The following is a 26,469-nucleotide window of genomic DNA, read 5'->3' as shown; positions in this document are numbered from 1 at the left end:
TTAATTGACTATAATGACTACTTGTGTATTGCACCTGTGTTTTTCTGGATAATGTCCAAACAGAAAGGAAGTGAGAAGGCAGAACTAATTATTTTGTGGTAATTTACATGATTACTTTACTCAAGTGGCTTCTCAATTGGTCCCATAAGGCTGTGTTGACCACATTAATTACATTTCTATCACAGAAGAATCTGTAGTGATCTGCAGAAGTTGAAGCCATGACTGTCAGGCCAACAGCCCATAACACTAACTACTAGAAGACATCTGAAAACTCATGCAAGCAGATTGCCTATTTCTCCCAAAATTGCATGGGCCATTTTTAAATTATAGACATCCCTGTACAATGTCTGGGATAACATCCTATTTCCTGACTCATTAAAATAGGACAGGGTGGTCTGTACGAGTGTAATCACCCTTAAAAAAAAAAAAAAAAAAAAAAAAAAAAAAAAAAAAAAAAAAAACGGATAAACAGAAAGTTACAGTAATACAGAACAAGATGGGGAAGGGGGGGTAACCTGTAAGGCTACGTTACCAATATGGCAACAATTTTGGAAGCCACTGTCTTGGATGCAACATGATTTGCAAATGGAAAGGTGGTTTGTGACATATCAAACAGATAATGAAATTCAGATGAAAAACAATGGTGCCTTTCATTGGAGCAAAGCTTTATTCATTCTTGAATTACGTTACATTTTGTTTAGCACAAGGAAAATGCTAGTGATAAAATACTAACAATACCAGCTGAACTTCAGCACGAGCATCCACAATCCACTCCCTCAGATGAGCAAGGTTTCTGATCTTCACTGCATACGCAACTGTCTTCACCTGCCCGCAAAGATAGAACTCTAATAGACAAACTCACTCCATTGGATTTCTGTAGCCTATCCATCCCTGGTGAAACTGGATATCCCGGTGCACCAAGAAATGCAATGAGGAGAGGAACCATAATGCTAAAAGGAAGCTGGAATTAGCCTATCTTCAGGCATCAGTGACAGCAGGACATCTTTTTCCAACAACTGCAAATAACTTGCTACTGTTAGTGTAACCTGAATGAAGGGGAGCCATGTACTGAAGGTCGACATCTGACCAGTGACTGTGATTCTCTTTTTTTACTATCCATTCCCATATAAATTAGCTTCATCCGTAAACAGTATGGCATACGTGAAATGATGGTTTTCATCCAACTTGTATGTCACCCATTCCGTAAACTGAACCCGATGACCTGAAACATTTTTGATGAGCTGCAGCATTTGCCTTTTGTAGGGATACCACTTCTGTTTGGGCAAAATTCTCATTATTGACGTACTGCCAGCACAGTTTGCTGCAAGATGTGGTGAGTACTGAGCTCAGAGCTTTTACTGGATGATGCCAGAACATCTGTTGATGTTGCTTCATCTATAACCATTTTTCATTTTTCAGCTTTAAATTTTCCAGTAACAGAGCCTGTTTCACAGAATTTTCCATGAAATTTCATCACTGCAGGTATTGGTTGGTCTGTCTGGATGGTGCTGGTTGAAATCCTATGTGATAATACAAGTGCTCCTCTCTCCCGATATCAGGAGGGTCTCTCCCATCTCATACCACTTGACTTGTTTTGTTTCAGAAGAGTGATGCCACACTTATGGACTACCCTGTATGTTATATTTTCAATTTTAATCTAAGGATGTTGGCAGACAATATGGTGCTCAAGATTTCTTCCATCATATCATCTGCCCTTGTTGACTAAAATTTCAGTAATGAAAAATGTTTCACAATAGTGTAATTTGAACTACCATAGTGAAGCTATATTGATCTGGTGAGTGTTGTAAGGTAGACACATGCACTGAATCAGATATGACCAAATTTTGTTACTTTTTTGTACATAGAGAAATTCATACAATACAAATTTTCTTTTGGTCCATCATCATTCCACATGCTATATTCAAAGTAACTGTTACAAACCATCTCAATTTGATGACTTGAATGAACTAGTTGAAATAATCTGATGTTTGTTTAGCTTTTTCTGTCATGTGTTGGTGACTTAAAACCACACAACATAATCCAAAACATGTGAAATCATTTAATAAGTTATTTCTCGTAAGACAAATCCAATGCTGCTAATCGTGACTATTGCATAATATATCCAAATCTAGAAAGTTCTTCTACAAGCCTCTTACAAGATGACCCAGTGGCTTATATATCACCTGTTAAGAGACCTGTAGATGAAGACTTATTAATGTTCCAATTTTCATGTTTATATTATGTAAATGTTCCCACAATTATAACTCTGAAATATCCCATATATCTACACTATTTATTGTTAAAAATTTGATTGGAAATTCAGCACATGTGATTTAATTGAAAAAATGTCAACAGATTAAAATTATTTTTTAGTTTGTTTCTCGATTTTCAAGGTACTTTGAAAAATAAATCAATTTAGGATAAAAGAGTGCAATGGTAAATTATCAACTTTATTCCAATCTCATTTTCCTTTTCTTTTCACAATCTGAAGCCCAGCAAGATACACAGTATTAATGAGCAGCACCAACAAAAGTGACCACAAATAGAGTCTTCACTTTTATTGGAGTTATTCAGAAGAGTAGAGTTTGTAGATCATGTTTGCCTTGTATAATCACAACCAACAATACACTATGTGCTCATCTCAAAGTCATTGCTGAGAGGCATTGTGAATTTATACAGAATACTCATTAACAATTTGGGATCAGGGAATGCATCTCACCATCTCTATAATGCAATCTGAATGCCACTGACAAAGTTATTTTCCATGTCAAAAATTCAAACCAACTAACCCCTGTGGTCAAATGCCACTACTAAACCATTTATAGTGACTTTTCTCACAGAGGAGATCTACACCCACTTCAACTGAAGGAGTAACTGTCTTCAGTTGACTTGTCATGAAGAAATAAAACATTCAAATGTTGTTATATTTACATAAACTACATATGAAAATTACTTAAAAGACGCTACATAAGTTATAACAATATAGTGCTGATGAGCTCTGAAGTTTCTACACCATCACAAATATGGGAAAGCATTGTCTATGTATTGACATTTTAATAGCTCAAAATGTAACACGTGGTATATATCATGGAAATAGACATTATCTGGAGAAATACGAGTTAGTTTTTCACTTATTTAAAACTCATCTCACTCTGTGTTAAATTGAAGCTTTGGTACACTGGAGAGTCAAACCCTGTGTTTAGCTCAATTATTGTTAATAGATATGCTGACCAGTGCTTACATTCAGGAAGTGCAACTTCCAATATTGTCAAGAGATACACTTAAAACAGAAGACAGTCCATTTTAGTTTTAGAACATCAGCTCTCTTCTTTCTTCTGGGATGAAAGAGGAATGATTGATTGTGGGTAGGAAAAAAAAGACCAGGGGCTGGGAGGGGAGGGGGGGGGGATGGAGAAAGTAGGACACTCAGTCAGTTCCTGTATCATTAGCTAAAGAAAGAAGATGGCAGATATTGGTGGCCCCATTTCATCCCATTTAACAATCTTTACATGAAAATACTTCCACTATCTATCTAAATGGTGCTCTGTTGGCAAATAGAATGTACTGCCTCATGTGATAGCAGTATGTGTCACACACAATATGCACCATGAGCCATCAATCCAGACATCCTTTCTTCAGGTTCTGAACACCCAATGGACATATTGCTACACCCATGCTCACCTCTGAGTGATAAATTCTGAATCCGATAGTGAGGAGTTGGTTCTGGATGGTACGATCATTCACTGGTTGCTGTTCTCCAGCACTGAATTGGTGAGTGATTTACTACCGTGACCCATCTATCCAATGATACAATTTGCAGTAGTCAATGGCAAGTGTTATCATCAAGACATAGCTGCCCATGTCAGTCCACAATAAATGTAGCAGTTTTGCCAAAAGTTATGTCAGTCAGATATTTAACAAGGCTTTGCATAACCATTCCACATACATTTATAACTGGAGAGCAAGGTCTGGGGTTTTCTGGTTGCAATAAACAGTTCTTAATGAGTAATAGGGAAAGCAGTGAGTGGGAAAAAAAGCATCAATGTACAACACTATGAGCTGTGATTGATTTTGCCATTCTGGAAGATATCAGTAAAATGAGCTTTCTTACCTACATACAATCAATTAATAATCTTTTGTCTCTCAGTCCAGCCACTCTACGAACTGTTAAATGTTGTAATTTGTCTGGGCAAGTGCTCAAAGAATACCTGGCAGAATGCACTCAATAAAAATTACATACTCTGGCTCTACAATAAGAAGGCCAAGTAAGTGATACACATACCGAGTCCAGTCCATAGGATTTTGTTTTTCTTCAACTGTTACCAAGTACTACCATACATGCTAACCCACATATACAAAAACTCAAGATTTCTTGTCATTCTTCAAGGTACCAATTTAAGATAGTTTCACTAGGTGTGCATGAAGTACGCTGCAGTAACCTGCTATCCACCCCACTGGAATACAGCATGCTCATACTTCAAATAAAAGTATGACTTTTGTTCATACAGAAGATTTGAAGAGAGAAAATGGCAGGGAGGAGGGGAAGAAGGAGGGGGAGGGGTAGTACATGAAGGAGGGGAGGGAGAAGAGACAAGGCAGGGATGGAAAGCAGAACAACCCATCAGAGGCTTCTGACATCAGTTCTTATTTAAGGTAAGGGTATGGTGAGGATTGGATGCCCAGTGACATGCCATGAGCCAAGTTGTGCCAGCAGAACACTGTTTCTCTGAGTAGCAGTCAACACTACAATTCTGAAAATATGATTATAGCTAAACTGTGGTCCAAGAACGCCTTTTTGGTAAATCATTTAACTTGATGTTAAAAATTCTATAAAATCCTACGGTATCTAGAATGAATTTAATTTTTTTAACTGTAACTTTCTGTACTTGTGAAAAAAAGAATTACTGCATATGTGGTGTGTTTTCATTGTTAACTGCAAATGATGCAATGCAGCTTTCATGTTCAGCCCTTAAACATTTCATTTCCTCTGATGTTTTTGTGTTTCCTTTCCCAGATGAAAGGATCTACTGGACTTATATATGTCAGTGTGAGGTTACATCTTTAGTATCCACTTTCTGTATCTTTTTTTCCAAATGTACTTTTATTGTTCACTCCTCTTCCATGTGTAGCTTATAGCCTAATACGAGATAATTTCACTTTTAAATGGCTCTGAGCACTATGGGACTTAACATCTGAGGTCATCAGTCCCCTAAAACTTAGAACTACTTAAACCTAACTAATGTTAGGACATCACACACATCCATGCCCGAGGCAGGATTCGAACCTGCGACCGTAGCAGTCGCGTGGTTCCGGACTGTAGCGGCTACAACTGCTCAGCCACAGCGGCCGCCATTTAAGTTTCCACAGCCAATCAGTGACACAAAAAGAACAATCCCAGCATCCTCGTGGATTAATTTAGAATAAGAAAAAGTTTACAACAAGAAGCTTGGACCAGTGTTTTGCAGTATTTACTCAGCATTCCATTCTCAATCACCTTCATCAATTGTGCACTGCAAAATTATTACTTATTATTGAAGTTATGATCATTGTCCCGTAAGCACAAAGAATAACTGAACCGTTTATGGCAAGTAACTTTTACAATGGACTGGAACTGCATCTTACTTGTGTAAAATGGTAATGAATCTGGAAATGCTTCACAACTGATAAATATATATGGAAATTTGACATACATTCTAAAATCCTTCCCCCCTTTCTCTGGCCATCTCCTTCTCACCCCCTTTATCCACTTCGTCCTGCTCCCCTCCTCTACCTGTGCATCATCTCATCATATCTTCTCCCCTCTCTCAAGTCATACCCCCCCCCCCCAAAAAAAAAAAACTGTCTTCTCAACCCTCTCTCTAACCTTGAGCCTTCTTTATAGCAATTACAAATGAACAATTTGTCTAATGGTTTACACGACCTCCTATCATAGTTGAAATTGACAGTGAGAAAATAACTGAAACCACATATTTTCACAGCACAGCTCAGTTTGTTCCTTGCAGCTGGTTTTAACAGAAAACCTGTACATTTCTGTTTTAAAAAACATACAGCCTATGACTGTCTGAATGTTTATTAGTGTCTCGTGTAAAAATCTGAAGTAAATTCGTAAACAACTTTTCGAGATTTTCGGTAGCGACTTGTCTTTATAAAATAGTATAGATTACTTGGTGCTTGATGCTGATATTAATCACTTTCAAATGACACCTTTTTTAACAGGTTACACACTGGATATGGAAACACTAGACATCAGTCAGATGATTATAATTATAGCAAAAAAACACATTCTTTTTTGCACACCTGAAAACAAGGATCCTTTACTATGTTCACTGAGAAATAAGAAAGTTAAGTGTGATAACTGCTGCTAGAGAATGTAATATGCAGTGGCTGCAGATAAAACTAAAAATTTCTTAGGTCAAACTCTTTCAATAAAGTAACTAAGAAATACTCCTTGAAAATTTTAAACACTCAAATAAGTTTCAAATAAAAAGATGTAGCCATACCATTCATTCGTATGTATCAAAATTAATATGACAATATAGTATGCCCACTCTTTAAAACATAGCTTTATTCAGTCTGAGCAAGGAAGAATTTTATTTAACAAAATACTCAAATGCATTCTGATTAAAGTCAATTGTCACACATCACTCAATTCGCCTCTTCTTCACCAATGAACCAAGCTGGAACAGAACAAATATTATGTGTAAATGACAAAATTTTGCTTTAGACAGGAAACAAAACACACACAATACCTCCCCCCCCCCCCCCCCTCTCTCTCTCTCTCTCTCTCTCTCTCTCTCTCCCCCCCCCCCCCCCCCTCCCTGTCCCTCTCTAAAAGTTATTAAAGATGTTCTTACACTAAAAATGCTTAAAACACAAATACAACAAAGTTAATATACCAAAATTTCTAACAGAGAGTAAATATAATATGTTTTGACAGTTTTCTTCTGGTAAAAATGTTGAATGACTCTTTGTTATTCTAGACAAATACTATACTGAAAAGGGCAAATGATGCTGTAGTATCACAAGCAATATACAAAAAATTAATAGCGAAATAGAAGTTCAGCAATGAGAAAATTATTAATTATTTGAAAACTGTACATGACTGACATTAATCCTAATTTACTCGCAAGTGCTTTCATGTCTATAATTCCAAGACACATCCCAAAACAAATACAACTGTGTTTTTGTGTCATCATAAGATGTATTTTTATCTAAAGACACTTTGTGGTGCCATCTGAATGAATTACTATTAGAGAACAACCAACACATGTAGTGGTTGTGTCACCAACCATGCTCGTGAATCTGAATAACAAACCTACGTTATTACAATGCAAGTGATTAAAGCATATAAACAAACAATTTCAAGATATGTTATCATTAAGCGAAACAAGATACAAAGAAACAAGTTTCCCATATGCTGTGTGAGCTAATACAGAGCAACATAACTTGATACAGTTTTATGCCATTTGGGCAGCACTTAAAAATTGCAAAGAGATTATCATGAAGATACCACAAAAATTAAGCAACTTAAATTTCAAGTATGGTTCAACATGACATTGAAGTGTTTATCCAGAAATTATCTACAGAGTAGCAACAGGAATTAGTTCCACTGTGGCAAATCTACATCCTCTTGACAAGGGGTATCCATAAACAACAAATATTAATTCCATAAAAATGAGATTCCTTTCTGTGTAATTTACTACAGTGGAACTTTTCACTACAAAGGTATGCTGAAAAGTAATGTCTCCCAATTTTTTGTTCTGTTCTCAACCCTGTTTGAGGTATCACATGTCATGTGTATCACTTGGTCGACTGAGAGCAAAAATTCAAATAGTTCATCTACACTCGGACGGCCTTTTCGTTCACCATGACAGTTCCAGACTATACAGGAGGACTGTGACATCTGCAAAAACCTGATGCATTAGGTTGTCATTGATTATCCACCATACAGTCTTGATTTGGCCCCATCCAATTTTCATCTGTTTCCAAAACTGAAAGAACACCTTTGAGGACTTCACTTCAATAGTGATGAAATGGCAGAAATAGAGGTGAGCTGGTGAATCCATCAACAAAGTCAAACATTCTACAGTGACAGTATCAACAAACTGGTATCTTGTTGGAAGAAATGTATTTGTTTTCAGAGTAGCTGTGTTGAGAAATAAATGTACCGAAATGAAGAATAAAGGTGTAGAATGTTAACATCGTTTGTTTTATTTAAACAGCTTTAAACATTTTCACATAAAAAATTCGGAGGCATAACTTTGTAGCATACCCTCATATGTAATAATCTGGTCAGGTAAAGTATATTAATGGTCTATGGAATGTAAAAAATGACAATATGTCTGAAACATCAATTTAAATGAAATTACAGTGCTCATCATGAAATTAGGTATGTTGAGGCCACATTGCCTGCCTACTAGAGTGAGACGGCACACTGGACTTGCATTCGGGAGTATGACAATTCAAATCCTTCCCTGGCTGGCCAAATTTAAGTGTACCATGGTTTCCTTATACTGCTCGAGGCAAATACCGCAAAAGTTGCTTTGCAATGGCACAGTCCATTTCCCTCCCCATCCATGAAACGATCTGATCTTGTGCTTCGTTTCTAATGACCTCACAGCCAACAGAACGCTAAAACCTAACCTTCCCTCTTTCAGACCACCACCACCACCACCACCACCACTACCACCACCACTGTCGTCATCATCATCATCATCATCATCATCATTATCATCATCATCATCATCATTCCTTTCCCTTCATTTTAATCTCTTGCATTTTTCCAGGAATCCTCATCCATTCCCTGCACATGCCAAAACTATTTTATATTTTTCCTTCATCTTATCTTACAGAAACTCACATATGCAATCTCCCTTATACTTTCATTTTTCATCTTTTTCTTTTTGTTAGTATATAATACATTTTGTATATCACCCTTCTTTTTTTTGGGTGGTGGTGGTGGGGGGGGGGGGGCTGTCTTGTTCCGTATCATTTCTCTCACACTCCCATCAGCTTCCCTTACACATTCACGTATCACTTTGTTATTTCTTTCACATCCCTGGTTTTATGCTCCACAGCTATTTTAAACCTCCAACTGGTTTTAACTGTTCCCCATATAATGTCATTTTTTCTACATATAGGTATATCCTTTTTTCTAACTGTAGCAACTCATTCACACTTCTTTGGATTAAATTTTAGGCCATACACTTGGACAACCTTTTCCAAAAACCCACTCACTCCTGTGCTTCCTCCTTCTCATTGTTCCTCCCCTTCATCAAATCATCAACAAATGACACTGCTGTAATCCTGTCTTTTCTCTCTCCTGCCATCTGTGCCATTGTAACATAAAACAACACTATGAAAATCAACGAAGATATTGGACTTTCTTGTTTCAAACAACTTCTCTGCTTTGCCATCTTTTTCTCCATCTTCCCACTCTCACACAACTTACACCTGCCTGGCATGCTTCTTTCGGCTTTTACAGTCATCCTGTACATCCCTTTCCTTCTTAGTGCCTCCAAAAATCACTTCTGAACACTATGTACTATGTTTCTCTAAGTACAGGAAGATCAACAGCAGATCTCTGAAATGGTGTTTCTGCAGCTGTCTCACAGCAAATGGGAGATCTACTTTGAACCTTCCTGGCCAGAAGCTATACTTTCCTTATTTCAGCTGCTTTTCCATTTCTCTCGAAATTCACCTCTTCAGAATCTTCTCAAAAATTTTTGCACAGTGGCATAAAAGGTAACATCACTACAGTTTTTGAAATCATTTTAGTTTCTATTCTTAAAGACTGTCTTCTGGAGTAATCATTTCCTTCCACAGAGCCTTCACAACTTGATACAACATTGCATCCCCAAATCATCTGCTGCTCTGATTGTCTGCACATTCACTTAATCTAAACCTGCTACCTTTCCTCTTTTCATGTTTTTCTATGCAATTTAAATCTTTTTTCAGTTCACTCTCTATATATCTATCTTTGTCTGTTGTTCCACATGGATTCAGCAGATTATCAAAATATGTCCTCCACAGCTCTTTAAGATCATCCTCTGTCTTTCTCTCATTCCCATCTTCACCAATCAATTTTACACTTTCTGCTATTATGATCATTCCATACAGTGTTTTCTTCTTTCCTTTACTAATTCAATCATCATAGTCTCTTTTTCCTCTCCCTATCCTCTGTGATCAGTTTTTGTGCCTCCCTATTTCTGAATTCTTACCCTTCTTCAAAATTGCACCATGGTATCTCCTTATATCTCCTATTACTGTTCCTTATACACACTCCCTCTGCAGTTTCTACCAGTGTGTTCTTAAAGTTCCTCCATTCTTCTTCCACATCCCACCTAGTGGGATTTTGTTTCTCATTTTTCTATGATAATATCCTTCAGCTCTGCTTCTTTAACTTCTATACCTTTATATGCCTTTCTTGACCATCTGTTCACTCTCACTCCTTTATTTTTCTAATGTTCATTACTAACAGCCAATAGTCACCAAACCTGCAATGGTTTTATAGTGATATCTGCTATGTTACTCAACATTCATCACCTGCAAACATATAATCAGCTACTAGCTTTTTAGCCTCATCATTACTATGCCACATAACCTCTCTTATCAAATGAGTTTCCAACCTTCAACCAATTTGGTCTTTACCATTCTCAAATTTCTTCCTCTTTCAATCAATCTCTCCAAACTATAAGCATATCCACTTCATTGTTGGTGTACTCCTCATTGGCTATTATGTACAGTCTACACCTATTTCTCAGTTCACACCTTCCTTCACCTCTCAAACTTGTTTCTGGTATCTAGTTTCTGTCTTTCCATAATTTCAACAAGGTCTTCAACTTTCCCTTTTAAAGTTTTTACATTTAATTTTCCAAATCATAAACTACATCTATTGCTATGTAGTTAACCTTTGGATGCATTTTAGATTCTGAGGCTTGTAACATTTTTGAAAGCTCCTTGGATATCCTCTGTTGGCTTGCTAGGCCTATTGCAGTTTCATTCTGATTTTTCCTGCCCTTTTCAGGTTTTCTGTATGACCTTTACAGTTGATCACAGGCCACAGGTCCCCACTGTACTTCACCACAACACGGAATCTCCTACTTCATACTGTTGCAGTCAACATGCAAAAGTACCCAACTGTGTACTTTACTTCATTAGAACTAACCAATGAGAATCTGGCATCTTCTACAATACAATACGCTGTTTCTGCATTTATCCTTTCCACAGTTCATTAGAGCAAATATTTTTTAAAAATAAAACACACACACATACATGCATGCCCTCCCCCTCCTACACACACACACACACACACACACACACACACACACACACACACACACACACACACAAACCAACTATATAATAGGGCATTATTTTTGGCATTTGTAATAATCAAGTTTTGCTCTAAATGGAGAACGTTCTCAAACATGTTTGCAATTTACAAAAAGAGAAGACTTGGTCTGTTTCCAAGATGTTTCTTTTACCTGAATTAAATCAATGAAATTGCTGACAAACTGATATATGTGTGTAGATGGACAGTAAAATGAAAATCTTTCAAAATGTGCATCCAGCCTTTAACCATTACACTATTTTGCTAGACGATAAATTTTGAATAAAATATTGACATTTAATAGAGAAAAATCATTTTTTTCTTTCCTTAGAAATATTAAATACTTAGATACTTTCACAAATTCATTTAACAAAGACCTCAAATGAAATAATAGCACTTTCTGATACTTACCAGATCTGAAATTGCTGGCAAATGAAGTGAGCAATCTGCTGCTTTTGATGGATCAGCTGGGTCTTGTGCACTGTTTCCAGCAGCTGCTGAACCCGAAGATGGATTTTCACCTGGCTTTCCAGGCTTAAGATTCCGGTGTTGTGGGAATGTTGGCATCAGTTTTGGGTCACATGCTACAACAAACAAGAAAAAATATAAAATCACTTTCAGTTGGATAATATGTGCAAATCAGGAAAGAAGGACTAGTGCTCTTATCTTGCGTAAAGGTAAACAGTTCTTAGGAAGTGTATATGATTAAATCTAGAGACATTTTCTGCATCTCATGTTTATTATCCAATTATGGTAACTAATCACACACTAGGGAGTAGTGAAAGTGGAAAGTGAGAATGGTAGGTCAGTTCTCCAATCCCTCAACTTTCCACCATTTCTAAGTCCTAATGACAAGCCTTTTGCCTAGTCCAACTTGGTCTTTGACTCTGGGCTTACACTGTTGCCACAATCTCATTTCTACTGTGAGGACCACCCAGATAAAGTAAGAAGCAACAATTACTAAATGAACATCTGTCATTAACATAGTTTGTGTGGCAATACAGCACTTCATTCATACTGCTCCTGACACGGCTTTGCAATTTTGTTGCTAACCACTAGCCAAAATTTGCTCATGTGTGCACTGCATGAATGCGAGCGAGAGAGAGAGAGAGAGAGAGAGAGAGAGAGAGAGAGAGAGAGAGAGAGAGAGTCAAGACAGCAGGGATTGTTTGCCATTTTTGTTTTTCAGTTAAGGTGCCCGAGTTTCACGACACACATAGACAAACAAAGGGGTCATATAAAATGTATACAAATTTATTCGCAACCTTAAAGACAATGCCAGAAGAGATTACATCTTATTGGCACCATAGACTGCAACAAGAAAGGTGTGTGTGTGTGTGGTCTTTCACTGGGAACAGTGCAGAGAATATTTACAGAAGCATAGGCAATGCAAACCTGTGATCCAGAAATCAAGTTTCAACCTCTGAGAAAAGATATTGGTGGAAGAAAAACTGCCAATGATTTGGATGATTTCCAGAAAGATATTGTTCATCATAATGTAATGGAATATTATGACAGTAGCAAGTATCCTGCAAGGAAAATGCTTGCAGATGCTTTCAAAGAAGGACCGTCGTTCAAATGGAAGAATTCTGAAATCTTTGCGATTTAGGTACAGAACAATGAGAGAAATGCACCACACACCAGGAAAGAAAATCATCAAAGCCCAATTATTTACCCTCAATGAGAGCTGGTTCAATCAGATTCATGCCAGAAACCACGTACGTCAAGATTCGAAAGGCAGAGGTGCACTGAAAGTATTGAGTGGCAAAGGAAACAAACTCTGTCATGCAGGATCATCTGAATATGGCATTATCCAAAGTGTGAAGATAATATTTACATCCTTCAAATCCACTGATTATCATGAAGAAATGAACAGTGACGCATTTAAATGCAAGTTTTTAGATTTAGCATGTGGTTCAGAAGAGGATTGTGCAATTGTCACTGATAATGACAATTATTATTCAAGAAGAAAATTCCTAATTCAAGTACAAAGAAGGAATAAACTGCATACTGGCTATAAGATAAAGGTATTTCAATTTCAGCCTGCTACAGAAAAGTGGAGATGTTAGAAGAACTCTGGAGCCACAAGCACTTTTTATAATCAATATGAACTTCACAGCTCTGTACCATTTCCAATGCAGCCTGTTAGAAAATGTATGGGATCTGGTGAAAGCAAAGCCACATACAAAAACTGTAAGTTCAGAATGAAAGAAGTGCACAATTTACTTGAGGAAGCAATTGAGGATGTCATGGTGGAAGGCTGGATTAAGTGTGCATACCACACTGAAAATCTGCATGAAAATGATTTTCTGAAGGAAGGCACACAAGAAAATTGTAGGGGAAGGATTGTCACTGCTTCAAATGACTCCTCAGATAGAAAGGCTTCAGAAGAGGACATTTAGAACTGCAATAACTTGTATTAAATGTTGTTTTCTTGTTCCTTACCCTCCCCAAAGCTGAGGACACTGTTCCCTCTCTCTGTTCTCTTTGCTCTTGTCTTCCCTTTCCTTGGCAGAGCAGCTAATATGTGTATACCACCTGTCCTGGCATGTTTGTTGATATTACTTGTTGGGAACACAAGACTAGCGTTTTCTGTTTTGCACCAGCGTCACAACTAGCATTCAAAGCTAATAATACTTTAAATGTTCACATAACCATATAGCTTTATAACTTAACAGATGAGTAGTAATAACATATTTGGCTATAACACATCTTCTAGAGCACATGAGAATACATTAATGAAGAGGCTGCTGTTTAGAAGTATTTTCTGAACATTTGCTTGGCATATGGTTTCAAAGCCATGATAAATTGTTTAAAATAGGCAACTGTCTGCTTCTGATTATAAAACCTTTATTGCTATGTACTATCTGCCATGTCAGATATCACATGATTTTCAAGTGAACACACTGAGCATACATGTGGCAGACAGCATTGTCTGATGGCACAGTTTGCTGGGTTCAGCTCAAGATGAGTGGGCCACAGGCCTCTGGCTTGTGGTGACTGAAGCATATGGTGAGAACAAGAGTGTAGGAAGTGCACAGGAAAGGTGGATGGGGTACCCTCTACACTTGCACCTTCAGCCACCATGTTTGCTGCTTCCTGGTAAAGTAGGTGTATCTTGTATTTAATTTTTCCTCAATATCTCAAGTTACCAAAACTTCCTCTCTTTTCAATTTTTTTTACACTCATGACTGACATACAGATTAATGAAAGGCAGTTTGGAAAAAACAGTGCTAAGTGACTCTCTTATTGAGCTATCAGTTGTGGTCTACAAGACACTGTAGGTCACGACTGGTAGTACAATAAAGAGATTCGCTTAGCAGCCATCGGACTCTCTCTCTCTCTCTCTCTCTCTCTCTCTCTCTCTCTCTCTCTTCCAGCACAACTTCATAAAGTAACTTACAGCTGTGGAGCATCGCCTATAAATTTTTTTCTGTAACATGTAACTTTTTGCACCTATCACCTTTACTTTAAAAGTATCAACTGCTTTCACATTTCTCCTTCAGTTGACAAGCAAGCAGTATCATGCAGATGACAAGGTGGATGTATCCATATTTGTGTGTCAACATTGCAAAATTAACCACATAAATAAAAATTTATATCGAATGACACACAGAGAACAGCAGAGAACTGCACTTTCATTGCATGACTAAGGTACCACTTCCCCCTATCAGCTTAGACATGTGAGAAATTATTTGTTTTAAACGTACAGTACATCCCCACGTTCCCAGAATTAACGTTTTCCTGCAGTTTATGACATTTTTTATCGGTCCCGTCAAATTTCCTATGCCCACAATGTTAATTTGCACCTGATTTTGCGTCAAAATATTTATAATTTTCCTGTGATTTACGCAATTCGAAAATATGTTTCTGGTGAAAGTATGATGCTAGCATAATGTTGGGCGTCCAGTAGTGTTTACAAATATTAAGTGGTTAAGTTTCTTGACACCAGGGCACACTATTCAGCGGATTTGAATGGGTAAATCAGTAAAAGTTGTAACAATTTGTGCTATATCTCCCTCCGCTGCCTAGCTCTACGTGGCATCGTGGCTGATGGGAGTAACTAGGTTCGTTCAAATGAAGATATCATGACCAATCACAACCATTTTCAAACTGTCTCTACTGCGCAAATGCAGTTTCGTGATTGTTGTGATCATCATGACACCTTTGTCAAACCATATTTAGCGTGTTTCGGCGTATGGCCACGTGGATTGCTAGTTGGCACCATCATTAACTTTGTGTTGCTCAAATGTTTTTAATGCAAACACAGCATTGGTTATTTATTGTATTCATGCTGAGCAAAATGTGTTCCGAGAATTTATTCTCATTGCCAAATGCAGTATTTACGTACATATTTTTTGAATTGTTACACAAACAATGTGAGTGAGAGTTTTCATGTGTGTGTGTGTGTGTGTGTGTGTGTGTGTGTGTGTGTGTGTGTGTGTGTGTGGTTTTTTAGTAATGGTTTAAAAGTAAATGATGACGTCGAACATTCATATACACAGTGCACGAGACGCAGAATAACACCTATTCAAACACTGTACAAAATACTTAGTTATATATTTGCACTTGACAACGAGAAAAAATTCTCGAAACACGTCGTGCTAAGCTTGAAAAAATACGTAACTAGTGCAGTATTTCATTATTTAAATAATGAATAACAGCTGCAGGCTTTTCAAAAACATCAATTATGATGTTTGACATTAAGTCAAACATTATCAATTCCAGTTACATCAGCGGTTTTTGTTAGATAGTAAACCTTGATCAGATAATAAAGAAGTCCCTGACAAGTCTTTTGATGTCTGTTATGTACATACATCATAAATAAATTGCAAGGGGGTATCCTATATGTAACTCTTACAGCTTAAAACATTATTTTCCACATTTTACATTTTCCCGCATTTTGCACATTTTTTTTTTTTTTTAAGTCCCCTGAAAAGTGTAAAAGCGGGGTTTCACTGTATCACTCTCTCCTGCAATAGGATATTTATGCATAGCACCAAATGGCATCACCACAGGCCAACCAAATGATGTATCGATGTTAAAACTCTACCCATTTTATCCTGTCCCCTACCTGTATTTTCCTACATCATGGGCAACACAGGTCCACTCAGAGATTCTTTTCCCCTATTTCTTGCTGCTGTTACAGTTGCACTGCATTATGGATCATATGCTTTGTTATGTGGTAATAAACCATTCATGAAATCATATTCTACTAATGTACGGGGCGGAATGCAACATGCACAGTATTTCTATGAATGGCATGTGTGTTCCATGTGATAACTGTCTGTGCATTACATTTATGATATATAGATATGGAGAATCATTTTTGGATCTATTTTAAAAGATATGAAAAACCACCTAAACACAATATTCAGATTGTCTGGTACAGAATACCAATGGTACATCAATTTGATTCACGGAACTTTTAGAAGTATCCTCTAAGAGAATGGATTACAATTTTGTCAGTCAAATCTTTTAATAAAGTATCATCAAAAGCTAAATTTCCGACCAGATAAATTATCAATAGCACCAGGCGGCGGCAGGTCCAGGTGTACCTGACTTTATCACTCAAATGAATTATAGTAATGCAATCAAAAAAGAAGCGTGTGTAAAGTATAAAAGTGAATTCTCGAAATTTAGTGAACGCATTTCAAGTTTACATTTCGTTATTGATGGTCTAAGAAGAGAAAACCACAGCCTGAAGCTCGAAAATGCACAACTAAGAACAAAGGTAAACATGCTTCTACTCCAACAAGATAAAATGGATAAATCGACGGAATGGAGGAAAGTCAACAACAAACGCAGATCACCGGGCACTAATACTTCACAAACAGTAAGTGACACAAACTTGGTGGATGTAAATAAATTTGCTCCTAGTAACAGTGTATCAGTGACTGGCGCAGAATCAAAACTAAAATCGTGTGTTAAAGTCCCTAAAAGCGAAAGTTATCACAAGGAAGTTTCATTTGATAAGCCAAAGCCTATATCTTCAACAAATGAACGTTCGAGTTCTGACAACTATAAAACTTTCTGCTCCAAATAAATCTATCAAACGCGTACACATTTTTGCGGACAGCCATGGTAGAGGCTTAGCAGATATCGTAAAAAGCAATCTTAGCAATGCTGAAGTGTGTGGAATAGTGAAACCTGGTGCAAAAATCGAGGAAGTATTATCGGGTTGCGATCCTGAGAACGTTAAAAACGACTATGTGATAATAATCGGTGGTGCAAACAATGTAGCCTGTAATGAAGGCCACGATGTGATACAAACACTGGAAAAGAATTTCTCAGCACTAAATTGCTTCAAGTTATTTGTTGTAAACACCCCGAAAAGACACGACTTGGAACCACAGTCATGTGTCAACGAAGCTATCTCGCAAACAAACTATAAATTGACAAAGACTTGCAATCGCTTTAATAACATCTACATCTTCATCTACATTTATACTCCGCAAGCCACCCAACGGTGTGTGGCGGAGGGCACTTTACGTGCCACTGTCATTACCTCCCTTTCCTGTTCCAGTCGCGTATGGTTCGCGGGAAGAACGACTGTCTGAAAGCCTCTGTGCGCGCTCTAATCTCTCTAATTTTACATTCGTGATCTCCTCGGGAGGTATAAGTAGGGGGAAGCAATATATTCGATACCTCATCCAGAAACGCACCCTCTCGAAACCTGGCGAGCAATCTACACCGCGATGCAGAGCGCCTCTCTTGCAGAGTCTGCCACTTGAGTTTATTAAACATCTCCGTAACGCTATCACAGTTACCAAATAACCCTGTGACGAAACACGCCGCTCTTCTTTGGATCTTCTCTATCTCCTCCGTCAAACCGATCTGGTATGGATCCCACACTGATGAGCAATACTCAAGTATAGGTCGAACGAGTGTTTTGTAAGCCACCTCCTTTGTTGATGGACTACATTTTCTAAGCACTCTCCCAATGAATCTCAACCTGGTACCCGCCTTACCAACAATTAATTTTATATGATCATTCCACTTCAAATCGTTCCGCACGCATACTCCCAGATATTTTACAGAAGTAACTGCTACCAGTGTTTGTTCCGCTATCATATAATCATACAATAAAGGATCCTTCTTTCTATGTATTCGCAATACATTACATTTGTCTATGTTAAGGGACAGTTGCCACTCCCTGCACCAAGTGCCTATCCGCTGCAGATCTTCCTGCATTTCGCTACAATTTTCTAATGCTGCAACTTCTCTGTATACTACAGCATCATCCACGAAAAGCCGCATGGAACTTCCGACACTATCTACTAGGTCATTTATATATATTGTGAAAAGCAATGGTCCCATAACACTCCCCTGTGGCATGCCAGAGGTTACTTTAATGTCTGTAGACGTCTCTCCATTGATAACAACATGCTGTGTTCTGTTTGCTAAAAACTCTTCAATCCAGCCACACAGCTGGTCTGATATTCCGTAGGCTCTTACTTTGTTTATCAGGCGACAGTGTGGAACTGTATCGAACGCCTTCCGGAAGTCAAGAAAAATAGCATCTACCTGGGAGCCTGTATCTAATATTTTCTGGGTCTCATGAACAAATAAAGCGAGTTGGGTCTCACACGATCGCCGTTTCCGGAATCCATGTTGATTCCTACATCGTAGATTCTGGGTTTCCAAAAACGACATGATACTCGAGCAAAAAACATGTTCTAAAATTCTACAACAGATCGACGTCAGAGATATAGGTCTATAGTTTTGCGCATCTGCTCGACGACCCTTCTTGAAGACTGGGACTACCTGTGCTCTTTTCCAATCATTTGGAACCCTCCGTTCCTCTAGAGACTTGCGGTACACGGCTGTTAGAAGGGGGGTAAGTTCTTTCGCGTACTCTGTGTAGAATCGAATTGGTATCCCGTCAGGTCCAGTGGACTTTCCTCTATTGAGTGATTCCAGTTGCTTTTCTATTCCTTGGACACTTATTTCGATGTCAGCCATTTTTTCGTTTGTGCGAGGATTTAGAGAAGGAACTGCAGTGCGGTCTTCCTCTGTGAAACAGCTTTGGAAAAATGTGTTTAGTATTTCAGCTTTACGTGTGTCATCCTCTGTTTCAATGCCATCATCATCCGGAGTGTCTGGATATGCTGTTTCGAGCCACTTACTGATTTATCGTAAGGCCAGAACTTCCTAGGATTTTCTGTCAAGTCGGTACATAGAATTTTACTTTCAAATTCACTGAACGCTTCAAGCATAGCCCTCCTTACGCTAACTTTGACATCGTTTAGCATCTGTTTGTCTGAGAGGTTTTGGCTGCGTTTAAACTTGGAGTGAAGCTCTCTTTGCTTTCGCAGTAGTTTCCTAACTTTGTTGTTGTACCACGGTGGGTTTTCCCGTCCCTCACAGTTTTACTCGGCACGTACCTGTCTAGAATGCATTTTACGATTGCCTTGAACTTTTTCCATGAACACTCAACATGTCAGTGTCGGAACAGAAATTTTCGTTTTGATCTGTTAGGTAGTCTGAAATCTGCCTTCTATTACTCTTGCTAAACAGATAAACCTTCCTCCCTATTTTTATATTCCTATTAACATCCATATTCAGGGATGCTGCAACGGCCTTATGATCACTGATTCCCTGTTCTGCACTTAAAGAGTCGAAAAGTTCGGGTCTGTTTGTTATCAGTAGGTCCAAGATGTTATCTCCACGAGTCGGTTCTCTGTTTAATTGCTCGAGGTAATTTTCGGATAGTGCACTCAGTATAATGTCACTCGATGCTCTGTCCCTACCACCCGTCCTAAACATCTGAGTGTCCCAATCTATATCTGGTAAATTTAAATCTCCACGTAAGACTATAACATGCTGAGGAAATTTATGTGAAATGTATTGCAAATTTTCTCTCAGTTGTTCTGCCACTAATGCTGCTGAGTTGGGAGGTCGGTAAAAGGAGCCAATTATTAACCTAGCTCGGTTGTTGAGTGTAACCTCCACCCATAATAATTCACAGGAACTATCCACTTCTACTTCACTACAGGATAAACTACTACTAACAGTGACGAACACTCCACCACTGGTTGCATGCAATCTATCCTTTCTAAACACCGTCTGTACCTTTGTAAAAATTTCAGCAGAATTTATCTCTGGCTTAAGCCAGCTTTCTGTACCTATAACGATTTCAGCTTCGGTGCTTTCTATCAGCGCTTGAAGTTCTGGTACTTTACCAACGCAGCTTCGACAGTTGACAATTACAATACCGATTGCTGCTTGGTCCCCGCATGTCCTGACTTTGCCCCGCACCCGTTGAGGCTGTTGCCCTTTCTGTACTTGCCCAAGGCCATCTAACCTAAAAAAACCGCCCAGCCCACACCACACAACCCCTGCTACCAGTATAGCCGCTTGTTGCATGTAGTAGTGCCGGCCGAAGTGGCCGTGCGGTTAAAGGCGCTGCAGTCTGGAACCGCAAGACCGCTACGGTCGCAGGTTCGAATCCTGCCTCGGGCATGGATGTTTGTGATGTCCTTAGGTTAGTTAGGTTTAACTAGTTCTAAGTTCTAGGGGACTAATGACCTCAGCAGTTGAGTCCCATAGTGCTCAGAGCCATTTTTTTTGTTGCATGTAGTGGACTCCTGACCTATCCAGCGGAACCCGAAACCCCACCACCCTATGGCGCAAGTCGAGGAATCTGCAGCCCACACGGTCGCAGAACCGTCTCAGCCTCTGATTCAGACCCTCCACTCGGCTCTGTACCAAAGGTCCACAGTCAGTCCTGTCGACGATGCTGCAGATGGTGAGCTCTGCTTTCATCCCGCTAGCGAGACTGGCAGTCTTCACCAAATCAGATAGCCGCCGGAACCCAGAGAGGATTTCCTCTGATCCATAGCGACACAAATCATTGGTGCCGACATGAGCGACCACCTGCAGATGGGTGCACCCTGTACCCTTCATGGCATCCGGAAGGACCCTTTCCACATCTGGAATGACTCCCCCCAGTATGCACACTGAGTGCACATTGGTTTTCTTCCCCTCTCTTGCTGCCATTTCCCTAAGGGGCCCCACTACGCGCCTGACGTTGGAGCTCCCAACTATCAGTAAGCCCACCCTCTGCGACCGCCTGGATCTTGCAGACTGAGGGGCAACCTCTGGAACAGGACATGCAGCCATGTCAGGCCGAAGATCAGTATCAGCCTGAGACAGAGCCTGAAACCGGTTCGTCAGACAAACTGGAGAGGCCTTCCGTTCAGCCCTCCGGAATGTCTTTCGCCCCCTGCCATACCTTGAGACGACCTCCCACTCTACCACAGGTGAGGGATCAGCCTCAATGCGGGCAGTATCCCGGGCAACCACAGTCGTAGTCCAATCGGGGGATGCGTGGGACGAGCTGACCGTCCCCGACAAACCCCCATACGGACCCCCACAGTGATGCCCATTGGCAACAGCCTCAAGCTGTGTGACCGAAGCCAACACTGCCTGAAGCTGGGAGCGAAGGGATGCCAACTCGGCCTGCATCCGAACACAGCAGTTGCAGTCCCTATCCATGCTAAAAAAACTGTTTTGCAAAGAACGTCTGAACTAATCTACAGAGAGCGCAAACAAATCGACAAAATTTAAACTGTTATTAAAATACAAGATTGCCTAGTAAATGCAGTAATGCTGCTACTTGCGCACTGCTGACACTGCTCGGCGGCGGAAGGAGACTACGCGAATTTACACTATTCAGGTACTAAAACGCGATGCTACAACTCTCAAATACTATAATACGTCCGAAATTTATGAATTAAACAATGCAAGTACCAAAAACACGCAAAGAAATTAAGAATTAAACTATGTAACAAATGAGTGAGCTAGGAGTATACGACTTGCTGCTGCAGCTGCTTATCCAACGGCGGCAGGGAGCACACTGACTGTGACCAACCGACACAGTTGTGTTGTCGATGTAAGCACTTTTAGAAGAGAGTTGTTTACAAAACATGGTATGCACCTAAACCGGGCAGGAAAGAGAGCATTAGGTATTCTCCTAAAAGCAGCAATGACAGACCAACTCAACTCTACGAGATGCACTTCGTATAAACAAACTACAATAGACAAATGGATTTCAAAAAAACAGGACAAGAGTGCATTCGTGAACTCGACAGTTAAGAATAATTTTTTAGGCAAAACCCTGTAACAGCCTCTGTAACGTATCAACTTGCAATCTTGCACCAAAATATTAGAGGCCTGTTTAATAAGCTAAACGAACTCTCAGTCAATGTGCAAGACAATGGAAGCATAGATCACGCCCATGTACTATGCTTCACTGAGCATCACGCCTGCTCAGGGATGGAAAGGCTGGTAATACCTGACTACAACCTGACGTCTTCATACTGCAGAAACGAAAGGAAAAGTGGTGGTGTTGCAATTTTTGTTAAGAACAGTATCAATTGCAAAGAAATGTATGTTCAAAATTTTTGTTTTGAGCAACATTTGGAATCATGTGCCATCGAAATTTCTGTAAGTAATTCCACCCTATTAATTGTGGCAATTTATAGAGCACCTTCAGGAAATCTTGACATCTTTTTGAAGCAGCTCGATTTGCTTTTACTGCACTTATTCAACTATAAAAGAGATGTTGTACTACTTGGAGATTTCAACATAAACTTTCTTACACATAGTAGTGGGAAGACAGACCTAGAAAATCTGATGTACACCTACAACCTTCTGCCAGTGGTCAATTTTCCCACCAGAGTAACTTCATATTCAAGCACACTAATTGACAACATTTTTGTAGACCAAGAGAAATCGGGCAGTATCAGTGTTAGTAAAATAATAAATGGTCTTTCTGACCATGATGGTCAAAGACTTATCATCAAAAATATAAATGTTTGTCAGAATAAAACTGAGCCAACGTGGAATGTATTCAGGCCCATAAATGTACTAACAATCAAAACATTCAAATCATGCCTTCATAATGTAAATTGGAGTCACATATATTCCGAAACAGATGTAAATTCCAAGTATAACCCGTTTAGTAAAGAAATTGCATCAATATTTGAAACATCCTTCCCAAAAAAAGTTTATAGGTATGTACCAAAAGAAAACACAAAAAAACATGGATAACAAATGGGATTACGACATCTTGCAAGGAAAAAAGAATTTTGTACATAACAGCAAAAGAATCAGGAAACCCCAGTCAAATAAATCATTATAAAAAGTATTGTAAAACTTTGAATAAGGTAATCAAACTTTCAAAAAGCATATATTTTAGATCCAAAATCAACCAATCCAGTAATAAAATTAAAGCAATCTGGGACATAATAAGGAGCGAGACTGGTAGGAACAGTGCCAGTAAACCAGTAGACATTGTACTAAACATTGATGACAATACTGTAAGCAACCAAGAGACTATTGCGAATGCATTCAATGACTACTTCATAAGTGATGCAGAGCAAACAGGTTGCAGTGGATCCTTAGAAAGTGCCATGGATCTGCTGAAGCACAGTTTTCCCATTCCAGTGAGCGAGATAAGGACATCCCCCATAACCAGATATGAAATTAAAAAACCATTGCCTCATTAAAATGTAAGGGACCATTTGGTGTAGATAATATCTCCAGTACACTGCTAAAAACCTGCTCTGACCAATTAAGTAAAGTATTAGCCCATATATTTAAAGCCTCTATGTGCCAGGGTGTTTTCCCAGAGGGCATGAAACTTGCTATAGTGAAGCCTCTCCACAAAAGGAGAGACACAACGCAAGTCTCAAATTATTGACCAATCTCCCTCCTGTCCACTTTCGCTAAAGTCCTTGAGAAACTACTGCACTCCAGAATTGTAAGGCACCTAGAAAACTTTGGCATCATAAGTGATAGACAGTTCGGTTTCCAGAAAAGTATGTCCACAACTGAGGCCATATTTTCTTTCACAAATGATATACTGGAATCCCTAAATAATAAAATGAAGGCAGTTGGAATATATTGTGATCTGTCCAAAGCCTTCGACTGTGTGGACCACAAAATACTCCTCAACAAAGCACGCCACTATGGGATCACTGGGGCACTGGGAAGCTGGCTAAAATCCTACCTCCAAAACAGGAAGCAGAAGGTAATTCTCAATGGGAGCAATAAAGAGGGAGAGGTAGTAGAGTCAGACTGGAGCACTGTACTTCATGGAGTACCCCAGGGATCTGTCCTTGGTCTGTTGCTGTTTCTGATATACGTAAATGACCTACCTTTTTCATGCAATACATGCAAGTTCGTCATGTTTGCTGACGACACCAGCATTTTGATTAGTAACAAACAGCTCACTGATATAGAGGTTGATGCCAACAAATTACTTACAGTACTATTAACGTGGTTCCAAGTGAACTCGCTCACAGTAAACCTGAGCAAAACAAATTATATCCATTTCAGCCTTGACCACAAACTCCCCCAGGAGATTACTGTTTTAAATAACAATAATCAGATAGAAAGGGTACACTGCACCAAATTCTTAGGCCTCCACATAGACAGTAGGCTCAACTGGGACCACCATGTCCTCGAGACTGTAAAAAGGCTGTCCTCAGCAATTTTTACCATTAGGACAATCTCACAATTTGGAGACATAAATGTCACGAAGTCCACATACTTTGCATACTTCCACTCCATTATGTGTTATGGCATCATCTTCTGGGGCAATTCACCCTCATCTAAAAAAATCTTCCTCATGCAGAAAAAAGTAGTCCATATAATGTGCAGAGTACCCCTGAGAACCTCCTGCCGTACGCTCTTTAAAAAACTTGGAATACTTTCCACAACCTGCCAGTATATTTTTTCCCTAATGAGTTTCTTGGTTGACAATCCTGCCCACTATGAAACCAATGAAAGCTTTCATTATCATAATACAAGAAAGAAGGCTGACCTCCACTTTGAACTAAAAAAGTTTAACTCGGGTACAGAAAGGAGTGCATTACTCCAGTGTCAAAATATTTAACTTAATACCGAGCTATATAAAAAGTCTACATAGTAACAGTGCATCATTCAAAAACAATCTAAAGACATATTTAATCGAGAAAACGTTTTACTCACTTGATGAATACTTCAACAGAGAAAAGTAGTCTTTGTATGTATTTATATTTACTGTTGTTTGTTTATGTTCTTTTTGTTCCTATTTGTAACCATATACTTACTGTGACAAATAGGCTTTTGCAATGTGATAAACTTTGCATAATGTATTATTCCTACAACTTTATTTTAGTTCATTATTATTTTTGCAAGTCTTATGTAATTTATGTCTAGTTCTGCTCTTGTAAACTAATTGATACCATGGTCTGTGAACATATATTACTCAGTCTGCTGGTAAAGTAGTGTAGTCACTCCTCATGTTGGACAACAAAACTCTTACTCACAGTGGTTATGTTACTCTCTTTCACTTTCCTTGTGCTACATGCAGATATGCAAAGAAGCATTATCTATAGAGAGCAGTATTTGGCAGACATAAAGCCAAAAAGTAAAATATCTGAAGACAAAGCTCATGTTTTTAAAAGAGAAAGCCATTTGCTTCATAAACATGAAAAATTATAAAATATTCTGTTACATATATTTCTTTGTTGTAGTGAAACCAAAATTAATGCATTTGAAATTAAAAATAAAACACTGAGTCATTTTGATTAAAAAGCTGTCAATATTTACTTGTATGAATTAAGGATGTTTAATGCCCCATAAAGCAAATTAAAAAACAAATACTTACGAAGTGGTGCTTCCTTGAAGTAAGAGCTCTGTAGACACTCTTCAGCTGTAGCTCTTTTTTTGGGATCATACATGAAAAGGAAGTTTAGTAACCTTAGCCCGGCAGCAGAAAGCCATGGAAACCTCTGCTTTAAATTATTATAGGGCTGCTGCTTCAAAGTAAAGCTCTGTAGAGCTGGAAGAGAGGAGAACTCTGGCCAAATGGCATCAGAAGGTGTTCCCAAAAGATCCACAATAAGCTCAAGCTGGCCAAGTTCTGAACGCCCAGGCAGTAATGGCCGATGGCCCAATAGTTCACCTAATATACAGCCTGCTGCCCACATATCCACAGAAGTAGTTTGTGTGCGGGCCTGTAGCAACAACTCTGGTGCACGATACCACAGTGTTACCACACGAGGGGTCATTGGTCGCAAAGGTAATCCAAACCATCGTGCTAGTCCAAAATCAGCTAAAAAGAGACAGAGAGAGAAACACTG

General features: G+C 38.9%; 1 protein-coding gene across 1 annotated transcript in view; it reads right to left on the bottom strand.

Moving 5' to 3' along the window:
* Nucleotides 1–6,536: 6,536 nt before the first annotated feature.
* LOC126470318 (cyclin-dependent kinase 10) overlaps nucleotides 6,537–26,469 on the bottom strand; it is a 125,348-nt gene continuing 105,415 nt past the window's right edge. Inside the window, exons 7-9 of the mRNA XM_050098095.1 lie at nucleotides 25,995–26,441; nucleotides 11,744–11,916; nucleotides 6,537–6,677 (exon numbers count right to left, since the gene is read on the bottom strand). Of these exons, the coding sequence (XP_049954052.1) occupies nucleotides 6,642–6,677; nucleotides 11,744–11,916; nucleotides 25,995–26,441 (656 nt within the window). The 3' untranslated portion in view covers nucleotides 6,537–6,641. The remainder of the gene's footprint in view (nucleotides 6,678–11,743; nucleotides 11,917–25,994; nucleotides 26,442–26,469) is intronic.

This window comes from Schistocerca serialis, chromosome 3 (assembly GCF_023864345.2).
Source record: "Schistocerca serialis cubense isolate TAMUIC-IGC-003099 chromosome 3, iqSchSeri2.2, whole genome shotgun sequence".
NCBI classification, from domain to species: domain Eukaryota; kingdom Metazoa; phylum Arthropoda; class Insecta; order Orthoptera; family Acrididae; genus Schistocerca; species Schistocerca serialis.
Note: the sequence above shows the minus strand (reverse complement) of the source record. Positions and strands in the feature narration are given on the sequence as shown.